The sequence below is a fragment of the Nelumbo lutea genome, chromosome 3 (genome assembly GCF_056320005.1).
Source record: "Nelumbo lutea isolate HS-2025 chromosome 3, American lotus-T2T, whole genome shotgun sequence".
In the NCBI taxonomy this organism is placed as follows: Eukaryota; Viridiplantae; Streptophyta; class Magnoliopsida; order Proteales; family Nelumbonaceae; genus Nelumbo; species Nelumbo lutea.
In genome coordinates this window covers 20,633,021-20,645,095 of record NC_142686.1, presented here as the reverse complement: position 1 = coordinate 20,645,095, position 12,075 = coordinate 20,633,021, and the positions used below count along the sequence as shown (strand labels likewise).

The 12,075-nt window shown below is 39.2% G+C and overlaps 1 protein-coding gene across 1 annotated transcript in view; it reads right to left on the bottom strand.

The window, feature by feature from the left end:
• Nucleotides 1–11,269, bottom strand: part of LOC148863449 (choline/ethanolaminephosphotransferase 1-like) — a 40,233-nt gene extending 28,964 nt beyond the window's left edge. The window contains exons 1-3 of the mRNA XM_088978027.1: nucleotides 10,710–11,269; nucleotides 10,460–10,611; nucleotides 9,777–9,965 (exon numbers count right to left, since the gene is read on the bottom strand). Coding sequence (XP_088834153.1) covers nucleotides 9,777–9,913 — 137 coding nt within the window. The 5' untranslated portion in view covers nucleotides 9,914–9,965; nucleotides 10,460–10,611; nucleotides 10,710–11,269. The remainder of the gene's footprint in view (nucleotides 1–9,776; nucleotides 9,966–10,459; nucleotides 10,612–10,709) is intronic.
• Nucleotides 11,270–12,075: the final 806 nt, after the last annotated feature.

Below are 12,075 nucleotides of genomic sequence, written 5' to 3'. Positions count from 1 at the left end.
CTCTTGTAGAAAATTTCTCAACCAAACTAATTCACAAGTTGTATGTGCCATGGCTCTGTATTCAGCTTCTAGAGATTAAAATCCACTTTTTGATATAAATGTGGATTTGAGAGATTATTTATTCCATTAGTTTACAAAATACTAATTTTGCAGAACATAAATATTTGTTATTTGTTTGGATTGCATGTAGACATTAGAATTGGTAAAAGTTATTTTATTTCATTTATTGTTATAAAATGAAGGTTGGCTTACTGGTTCAACTGCTCAAGACCGCATTTAAGGCTTGGGTATTGAGTGTAGGATCTCGTAATCTGTTCAGAAATAGACCTCACAGCTCCTTTTGTAATGCTGGAGCTTTTTTTGTATCTATGCATACTAAGTAATATAGCTTTTGATTGGGCACTGCACAGCTCCTTGTGCTGCAGATTTGGTTCATGCTTTTTGTCTAATAAATTACTTTACCTTTTTCTCAAAAAAAAAAAAAAGTGATTTGGGTTCAATCACACTAGTTACATTTTTTTAAATAGAGATGTGAAATGATGCATTATGTGTCTATATCGGTCAATATCATCATGTTTTGGTGCATATCAGCCGATACAACATGATACGGATCGATATAGGTGCATATCGGCCTAATACGCATGATTCAAGGGATACAAGCCTATTTGTAATGTTTCCTGTACCACCCTAGCCAATACCAATATGATGTCAAATGTATTGTGTCAATATTTAAACCCTTGGTTATGCTTAATATTTTTAATTTTTGGCGTTTTTTGTGCTTTTGTGCCTTGCTTCGAAAAGGCGTATGCCTCGAGTACAAATTGCCCTTTGCACCATTTTTTGCGCCTTGCGCTTTTAAAAAACTGCTTTGGATCACAAGTTGAGATCACTTAAACTTTTCTTGTAATTCCACATTGTCAACCTTGTAATCTGAAGAGCTATACTCGAAGTAGCAAGGAAGAGAAGAGAACCACAGAACTGAAGAGAATGTCGAACTGTTCTATCCAGTCAACCAGTCCTTTATTTATAGATGAATATGGTACAAGGTACAAGAAATTACTGGGATGCCCCTGATTAGTGATGGGACACCCAGATGACTTAAATCATTAAACAGAATTAGGCCCAGGCCCATTAACACAAGCCCAGTTACAAGATAAGTTAAACATAAGAATGGGCTAATAAGAACTCTTATCAGCCGAACATCACTCTAACATTCTAACACTCCCCCTCAAGCTAAGCATGAACATCAATCATGTTTAGCTTGCCAAGTATGTCCCTGAACTTCGTTGATGCCAGCCCTTTAGTTAATACATCTGCAATCTGCATCTCTAATGGAGTATAAGGCACACAAAGTTTTCTTGAAATAATTCTCTCTCTGACAAAGTGTCGATCAATTTCAATATGTTTTGTCATGTCATGCTGCACAGGATTGTTGGCAATGTTGATAGTAGCTTTATTATCACAATACAGCTTGAGAGGACCCTCAGTCTTGATACCAAGCTCATTAAGGAGAGTCCTAAGCCATAAGAGTTCAGCAACCCCGTGTGCCATTGCCCGATATTCTGCTTCTGCACTTGATCTAGCCACAACATTCTGCTTCTTACTACGCCATGTGACTAGGTTTCCTCCCAAGAATGTACAGTAACTTGAGGTTGATTTTTTGTCTCCAACGGACCCAGCCCAATAAGCATCAGTGTAGGCTTCAATTTCAAGTCTGCTGTTTTTTCTGAATAGAATTCCTTTCCCTGGGCAAGTTTTCAAGTATCTGAGGATTCTTTCCACTGCTCTCATATGAGGGGCCTTTGGTGAGTGCATGAATTGACTGACAACATGCACTGCATAGGCAATATCTGGCCGAGTAAGGGATAAGTATATCAGTTTTCCTACCAACTTTTGGTACCTTTCCTTATCACAGTATTCCTCACCCATTGATTCTTGTAATCCATGGCTTGGTTCTATTGGAGTGTCAGCTGGCTTGCACCCCATCATGCCTGTTTCTTCTAGGAGATCTAGCACATACTTTCTTTGACATATGTAGATTCCTTCTCTTGATCTAGCAACTTCAATTCCAAGAAAGTATCTCAGATTTCCCAGGTCTTTGATCTCAAATTCTGAAGCTAAGAACTCCTTCAAACTCTTCATCTCTTTCACATCATTTCCAGTAATCACCATATCATCCACATACACAATGAGTGCTGTAAGTTTGTCATCCTGTCTCCTTGTAAACAATGTATGATCTGCACTGCTCCGAGTGTACCCTACTTTCTTCGTGGCCAAACAAAGTCTCTCAAACCATGCCTGGGGAGATTGCTTCAAACCATATAATGCTTTCCTTAGTTTACATACCTTCTTTCCAACATCATATGCAGGTGGGGGTTCCATGAATACCTCTTCATGAAGATCACCATTTAGGAAGGCATTCTTCACATCCAACTAATGAAGTTCCCAAGAGAATTTTGCTGCTAGTGACAGTAGAACCCTGATTGTGTTGAGCTTTGCTACTGGGGCAAAGGTTTCCTTGTAGTCAATTCCTTCCTTTTGTGTAAATCCCTTTGCTACAAGTCTGGCCTTGTACCTCTCATGTGACCCATCTTCCCTGTGCTTTACTGTGAATACCCACTTGCACCCAACAGTGCCTTTCCCTTCTGGCAGGTCCACCAATTCCCATGTCCTTGCTTTCATTAGGGCTTTCATCTCCTCATTCATGGCTTCTTTCCACCTTGGATCAGATGCCGCCTCTGAATACCTGGAAGGGACACACACAGAGGAAAGAGCAAACACAAAGGAATGATAGGCAGGGGATAAGTGTGAGTAAGAAACATAATCAGCTATGGGATGCCGAGTGGTACAAGAACGAACAGGCTTACGGAGAGCAATAGGAAGATCCAAATCTGAATTGAGTGAATCAAAATTACCTTGGATTGCAGAGACAGATTGATCTGAGTTCAACTGGTTGCAATCATGAGGTTGAGGGGCCTTCTTCCTTCTACTGTATGTAAGTATCTCTTTTTCTTGTTTACTGGAACCTTCAGGAGCATCAGCCGAATCTGGAGAAGCAACTGGCACAGTGGAAGTCTCACTAGGTTGACCCGGAATGTTACAGCTAGTAGTAGTGGAAGGTGATGAAATGGGAACAAAAAAGAAGGGAAAATGAGAATCCTCTTCCAACCCACTACTCTCCCCCTGAAGAGGATTCTGAGAAGACTGGAAATAGGGTTGAGACTCAAAAAAGACTACATCCCTAGTGACATATTTTTTCTTGGAGACATGATCATAACACTTATACCCCTTCTGCGTAGGAGAGTACCCCAAAAATATTCCCTTTGTAGCCTTAGGATCCAGCTTGGTCTTCTTTGGATCTTTCACATGTATGAAGCATGTACAACCAAAAACCCGTGGGGGAAGAGGAAATTCTGGAAGAGTGGGACACAAAACAGAGAAAGGGGTCTTCATACCCAGTACCTTAGATGGCATCCAATTTATCAGGTAAGATGCAGTAAGAACAGCTTGAGACCAATATTGCTTGGGCACATTGTGCTGGAAAAGAAGGGTTTGAGCTGTCTCCAATAGATGCCTGTTCTTGCGCTCAGCAACCCCATTTTGCTGAGGGGTGTAAGCACATGATGATTGATGTAACATGCCTGCATCTTCCATGAATGAGTTCAGGGATCTTTCAAAGTATTCAGCTGCATTGTCCGAACGGAATTGCTTGATCTTTGTATCAAATTGTGTTTCAACCATCTTGCAAAACATCATAGTTATCCGAGAAACTTCTTCACGTCCTTTCAACAGATAAATCCAAGTGCACCGAGAATAATGGTCAATAAAACTGATAAAGTAACGGAAGCCATCAATGGAAACAATGGGTGAAGGACCCCAAACATCAGAATGAACCAAATCAAAAGGGGCTTGAATTTCATTACTAGAAATTGGATACATTGATCTACATTGTTTTGACATTTGACACACATCACAAATTAAACTCTGACTCGGAATGCCCTTACATAATTCGGGAAACAACATTGCTAAGGAAGAAAAAGACAAATGACCTAGCCTAGCATGCCACAAGTGCAGCCTAGCTATTGACTCCACACTTTCCGGACTAATAGTAGAAACTTGCAAGGCTGAGCTAACATCTTCATCAAAATAGTAGAGGCCCCCATACTCATGATCACTCCCAATCATTCTCCTCGTCAATCTGTCCTGGAAGACACAATGAGAAGGAAAGAAAGTTATACTGCAGTTCAAGTTTTTTTAAGCTTTGAAACAGACAACAGATTTGAGGTAAGACTAGGAACATGTAGGACTGATTTAAGAGAGAGATCCTTGCTTAGGTCAATCACCCCCTTTCCAGAGATGGTGGAGAGGGACCCATCGGCTACTCTCATCTTATCCTGGCCAGACAACAGATGATATGTGGAGAATAAGGAGGACATATGTGTCATATGGTCAGTGGCTCCGGAATCAATCACCCAAGAGGTAGAATTAATGGAACTAGATGCACTAAATGCAGAGGTTGTACCTGATTTGGCAAGAGAGGTGGAAGCTAAAGAATTGTTCTTCAGACGGGCTAATGCCCGACTGAGAACCTCTACCTCACTAGCTGTGAAGCCCAAAGTACTTGGTCCAGAGGAGTCGGCAGCCTGCCTTGCGGTGGAAGATGACACTGTCTGAATACTCTGTGAGTTGTCACTACTGTTGTTGGTGGCAAGATTCCCACTTGCTGTGTGGCCCTTATGTTGCCTTTTGTCCTTTCTCAGAGCAGCTGGCTTCAGATGAGGGTACAGGACCCAAAATTTCTCCTTTGTGTGTTTCTCACCACCACAATGTGTACACTTGAGGGACTTCTTGTCTGAAAATCTATTCCCCTTAGTGGAGACTAAGGCTGAATGTTCTCCAGGTAGTTCTGTTGACTGTGTCTGGAAGTCAACTTGCATCTCCTTTCTCCTTACTTCTTCATTCCTCACTAGGTAGTAGACATGGTGAAGCTCAGGTAATTCATCTCTCCCTAGAATCTGTGACCTTATACCTTCATATACAGGGTCAATACCCGCCAGAAACTTGAAGGCTCTGCCCTCCTCAATCTGCTTATCATGCCTCCCCTTATCATTAGCATTTTCCCAATCCAAAATCAAATGGTGGTCAAGCTCTTCTCAGAGGCCTTCCAGTGTTGCAAAGTAGGTTGCCACGGACATGTCTCCTTGCCTTAGGGCTGCAATGTCTTGGTTCAGCCTGTAGATTCTAGCATTGTTCTTTTTCTGGCCATATGTCTTAGATACTTTCTCCCAAATTTTAGCAGCTGTGGGGAAGTGATGAACAGTTCTGGCTACCCTAGGAGTCATAGAGGCCAGCAACCAAGACATGACTGTGGCATTTTCCTTGCGCCACACGGTGTATTCAGGACTGCCAATTTCTGGTTGTTTCTTGTCTCCATCCAAATAGCCTGTGAGGTCACGAGAGGTAATGAACAACATTGCTGAGACAGACCACTCTTTGAAGCTATACTCATCTAGCAGCACACTTGTAATCTGCAAGCTATGCAGATTAGGGTTTTCTAGGTTTGAGGACCTTGTAACAGGTCTGTTATCTCTAGAGGAAACTTCACCGAATAGTGAGGACATCCTGACTTCAGTCCAAGAGTTGTTCACAGTGTTGTAGGTGGTTCTGTTTAGGCCTGGCCGAAGTGGTCACAGTGTTCACAGTGCTGGTAGAAGTGTTCACAGTTCGGGTACTGTGCAGTGCTGTTTAGGACTAGTCGAAGTAACTGAACCAGTTCACAGTGCTAGTAACTAAAGTTACTTCAGTTAGGGCTTGTTCTGCAACCTGAAGTAACTGTGCAGTGCAGTAACTGAAGTTTACAAGTAGGACTGATAACCGACCTGAAGAGAATCTGTAACTGAAGTTACCACAGTTCTGCCCAAGTCTTGTTGGGGCACGAAGCTGCAACTGTAGAGAAGGCTAAGTCTTTACCACTTGTTCTGCGCAAGTCTTGCTGGAGCACGAAGCTGCAACTGTAGAGGAAGCTCTCCCCCTTTCGGCTAGTAGGACTGATAACCGACCTGAAGAGAATCTGTAACTGAAGTTACCACAGTTCTGCCCAAGTCTTGCTGGGGCACGAAGCTGCAACTGTAGAGAAGGCTAAGTCTTTACCACTTGTTCTGCGCAAGTCTTGCTGGAGCACAAAGCTGCAACTGTAGAGGAAGCTCTCCCCCTTTCGGCTAGTGCTAGGACTACTGAAATCAATCCTCAACTAGGTTTGTCCTATACAGACCTCTCTTAGTAGCCCAATAGCTACTATTTGCTGGAGATAATCTAGTAGGACATCTACTTCTGGGTCTTACTTCCCTTGAGTCCTACAACCAAGAGAAACCCTAGGTTCGAACTTGCTTTACTCTCTTACACTCCTAGGTCTTCACTGCAGCAACCCAGAAAAGGAAGAGAGAAGATGAAAAGACAGCAAGGGAAAAGAGTGCGCCTGCTGAAACCAGGAAGGAGCTAATGCTCTGATACCATGTAATCTAAAGAGCTATACTCGAAGTAGCAAGGAAGAGAAGAGAACCACAGAACTGAAGAGAATGTCGAACTGCTCTATCCAGTCGACCAGTCCTTTATCTATAGATGAATATGGTACAAGGTACAAGAAATTACTGGGATGCCCCTGATTAGTGATGGGACACCCAGATGACTTAAATCATTAAACAGGATTAGGCCCAGGCCCATTAACACAAGCCCAGTTACAAGATAAGTTAAACATAAGAATGGGCTAATAAGAACTCTTATCAGCCGAACATCACTCTAACATTCTAACAAACCTATAGAGTAAGGTTTAGCTGAACGCTTTGGTTGTTTAGTGGGTTGTGGAACCAATGATAAGGTCCGTTCCATGCCAGAAATAAAAATACATGGGGCCCGCACCTTTCATAGTGGGGCCCATGAATTTATTACTGGAGTGGAACCTCATCAATGGTTCCACAGTCCACTGAACAGCCAAAGCGTTCAACTAATCCAAATTCCAACCTATATCACACTCTTTATAATGTGCAATTGCTAACCCCATGCTCTTACACCTCCAAGCCTTGTTGGTCCAGAAAATACTCTAGATCTTAGACAACTCATTCCACATGAAAATAATACCTCCAAGGCTTCTAAAGAAGAAAATATAACCTAATTATAATTTACACCAAACCTGAGAGTCACTCCTATACCACTTTTTGTCCATCTCTTAGAAAGTTGGTTCCTAAATCAAGATAATTCAGATTCCTTGTTCTACATCAAAGTAAGACCCTCAAGGGCTTTTAAGGAAGAAGAAACAACTCAATCATATTTTATGACAAATCAATCACTCCAAGGACAAAGGTTAAGACCATACCCAGTCTACCCCTCCCAATATTCAAGATAGCTGGGACAGAGGGACCAACATTGGGTAATGGCCTTTTCAATCACTACAAGGACAATTTTTCCCATCTGTTGGAGCTTTATTTCCCGAATCAAGAATATGCCCACTTCCCAACTGATGAGCCTCATTATTTTGAGTTGATGCCACTACCTCCTTTATCCTTTCTTTTTCTTTTTCATCTGTAAAGAAAGGATTTATTTTTTTATTGATTGTAAAGAAAGAATTTATTAATAAAAACAAGAATATACAAAGAAGATTCCTAAAAGGTGGTACAAGAATCCTTTCATTTTTTTAAAAGTATACTCATAGGGCAGAACCTAGAGGTCCAAAAGGAGTATTCCAAAAATTCTCCTTTCTTCTCCTGGGGGACCACTAGACATGCTGCTGATCCTCCTGTAACCAATGGGAGATCTTGATACAGTTTGATGGCAGCGCCAGACTGAAGTTCACCTGGCATTGTGTGCATGTGAAAGCAGAGAAGGGATTCTTCCTAAAGGCTGACAGTAGCAACTTTAGAGCTTCTAGTGGCCTTATTAGTGACATTGGCTCTTCCTAGGGGCACATATTGCAAAATAGTCAAATGGGAAGATATTTCTTTCCCATCTGTTTAAGGAGGCCACCATCTGTATAGATGACAGGGGCAGACCTGAAAATTTTTGAAAAGCCCTATCTATGGCTTATGAAAATATATGGTTTGACCCACCAAAAGTTCAAAATTTTGTACGGTGGCATGTTGAAAGAAATTCTCCTAGGTCCATTTTTTATGATGGACCATGGTGCCTGGCTCATCACCTCAATGCAATAAGGGAGATACTAAGTTCATTGGATCACTAGAGAGCTTAATCTACATCTGATAATTCACTAAATCTGGAAATTATAGGACCTTTTTATATAGTGACAACTCTTTACCTGAATGGTTTCCTTCTGTTTGGCCAGCACCCCGAATACAAAAAAAGTTACAAATATGGTCCCTATGCCACATGTACAAAATGTACATCGATTTCTAAAAGAAAATGAAAATATAACATCAAGCTATCTGCAACCAAAGATACACTAGTTCCTCCCATAAGGTCTAGCAGATAGCAATAGCACTCAAATTCCAGGAACATAAACCTTCTCACTGAACACATTATGACATTAACAGGGCATGCATCAACAAGAGATGAAAGGTCCCTTGGGACAAAACAGTGCCTCTTTTTTTTTTTATTTCTCGACTCAAAGTTGACTCTGATCATCAAACTCCCTCACAGAAAGTAAGCCCCATGTTCTTCACAATACAGGAACTCCAACATCTTTCTACTTTAGGTTTTTCCATTGTAGCACCCTATGGTCCTGTTGAGAAAACATATACTAAAAATTCAACAAGTTCACAAAATGCTCCACAGACCCTAACAAGCTTACCTCTCAATCCAAAGCCAAAGATAAGTTGTGTCCCCGGTTCAATTTGTATTTCATGTGCCAACCTAGCATAAAGCCAGATTTTGTTTTGATATTCTTGTTTTATGTCTTAATCATAGTTCAACAATCTCCTTCCTAATATTTCATAATATGACTCATAAATTTGTTCCAGACAAGTTGTGTCGCTTTGTTGCACCTCATTTATCCTGGTATGCAAGTAATCTGATATTTTTCCTCCATTCGTCCAGGACATCTTCATCTACAACCCTGTTGAACAATTCAAACAAACACACCCTCCCAATGTTTCCAGACTTCTAATGGATTAAAACTCAATCAAGCCTTTTTAGTCCTCATCTTTCTCAAGATTCTTTCTTTAACTTCAGGACCTAATCCTACGAAATAGATGTCATCTTTGCTTTCCTCAACATTAATAATTTATTGTACACTTAAGCTTCCAAAATGGTACTCACCTAATAATTCTTAAGAGTCCCTTCCCTTCCATATTTCCTTTATCTGCTCACCCTTCAAAAAGAAATCTTGTAATTGTTACTCATAATGCAACTAACATGATGCCAGGAATGGTAATAGTTGACAATAAATAAATCCCAAAAGCCCTTCAATGCAACTGAGACAAAGGAGGGGAAATGGGAATTGTAGAAGCAAACAGATGAGAGAAAAAGAGGGCAGAAACTGCAAAGAAAAAGGAATTAGTTCAATGTTTCTTGTCTCATGACAAACCAACTCTCAACAAAAATTCAAAGACTCAACCAAATGCTGTTTCATTTTAAACTAATTTCGTTTACTTATACTTGCGCTTTAATTATAAGCTCTTATTCTAACTAAATAAAACTCTCCCATCATAAAGCAAATAAAGTACTAACAACAGCATTATCCGAGATGAAGGCAGTTAGGAAACTCAGTTTGCTATTACTCTCATCATTCAGGAAAAAGCATAATCACCCAAAGTTAGGAAACCACTTACGGCATCCAAAGAGGAAAAAGATTGACACAGTGACTCCAAAAGGGTTGTAATACATATTTTGCAACATAGGAGTGATCCACCCCACTGTATTTATACTTGTGCAGAGCAGCAACTCCATGTGATCCAATGTACCCCATTTGCACTGAAAGTTCGGAAGCTCTTCCCAATCTACTGAACTCCTAGTATTACCTGTTCAAAAATTAAAATGAAATAAAGCATAAAACTTATACTCAAGAATCAGAAAAACTTCTCTACTAAAAGGAAAAACAAAAGCATAAACAAAATCAGTTTGCTGAAAGTATAAACTGAAGCTCATCGTAAGCAAACAAAGTGACCAAATATTAAGAAAAGGCCAAGCATTTTCCATTCAATCTATAAGACAAATGCAGAAAAAGATTCTAAATAGATTGAAAACAGAGTTGCTCTGCTATCTGCTCTATTACTAATTACTGTCAACAATGAGTTGTTACTAAAATAAGCATAGAAAGAAACGAATTCACAATGATTCGAGGATCAATCAGTGACCAAGGAAACTAGAATCATAACTAAATGCTGACACACGTGATTACATGAAATAAACGAAGAAGAAAACGATGAAATGGAAACCATACAGAAATTAAAACTATGACAGATCTGAAGAAAGCAAAAAATGAATAAAAAGACAGAAATCATTCACGTCGCACCTCTGAGCTTAATAGGTTGCAGCGATGGAGAGAAAGTGAAGGAACAAGAGAGATCAGATATTCTCGGCCTTTTTTTGTAGGGAAAAACAACAGAGGCAAAGGTAAATTGTTGACGCTCCCGTCCCAAAACTATATTTCTGAAAAGTATAAAACTATATAAAAAATAATAAAATATTCATCAAATTTCCATACTATTATTGATTACCCAAAAAAAGAACAAGAATACCAAGAAAAAACCCTAATACATTACCATCACGAGAATTGAGAAAAACGATAAATATCGAGAATCATGCATTCATGCCCTCCCAAACCGCTAATCTTTCTACCAAAAAAAAAAAAGGCAAACCGCCAAACTTGTTTGATTTTCAGAACCATAGGCCATAGCTGATTAGCTGCATTTAATCAAAAGTAAAATTAAGGAAAACAAATGACTTTACTCACTTTTTGTAAATCATTCATTTTCCAGGTTATTTGGCAAAAAGTGCTTTTACTTGCATGCCTTACAAAATAGGTCATAGCCATCACTGATAGACCAGAACCAGAAGTACTTCTGCGAAAAAAAGGACAGAAACATCTGTACCCTTCACTGTTTACGGTTTACTTCTTGTCATTGTGAATAACTGAGATTTTTCCTGTTATTCCATAAATGATGTTCCCAATTATAAACCTCAACAAAAAAGATATGAGTTTGCCACGTGGAAACCCAAAAGTTTGGGCATATGGGGCTGATGTTTTCGGTTTTGCCACATCATCTTTACTTGGTTTAAATGTATTATCATCATAATATGATACTGATAATACATTTGCAGCAATGAACTTCTAAGAGGGTTCCTTTATATGAGAATTGGGGACTGGGGAGTACCATAGTGTATAAAAATATAAAGGTGGATGCTAGCGTCACGGGCTTATTTGTTCATTTAATGACAACTGGACAAGAGTCAAGACAAGACCCCCTTTGAATTTTGAAACAAGAATCTCTGGTTTATATATTTGTCTTATTGTGATTTGATGTTTTCATGACAAGTATCTCATGCTTACAATGTTAAAAAATAAAAAATAAAATATGCTGACCATAAATATTTTAGAAATAAATATTTAAACAATGATGATTTTCATATAGAACATTGAAAAATGTGTAGTTCCAAACCTCCCTTTACATTTTTTTTAATATAAAACCACTATGACCACCTAACATCTTGATATTAACATGACATACTTTCTCTTGCTTCATTAACCAGGTCAAAGTAACTTTTCTCTTAATTTATTAACAAATATAAATTTTAATTAACAAGTTCTCTATGGGTAAAGAAATTATTTTCGTGATCCATAATTAAGAAAGGATCAATGTAATATTCGTAATGTATATACGTTGATGGAATGAAGCTATTTTTTTTTTTTTTTGTCATTTACTTAGATATCCCTTAAAGTTTCATTTATGTATTAAAACCAATCACATTGCTAAAACATGTCCTATAGTTTGTAATCCTTTGCGATTGTCATTAATTTTCTTATACGAGAGTAAAAATGATGCTTTTGACGATTTGGTTCAATTTGGAAAGAGTATAAATACATGGTATAAAACCTCGTAAGTTGCATTTATATACAGTACCGTCTAC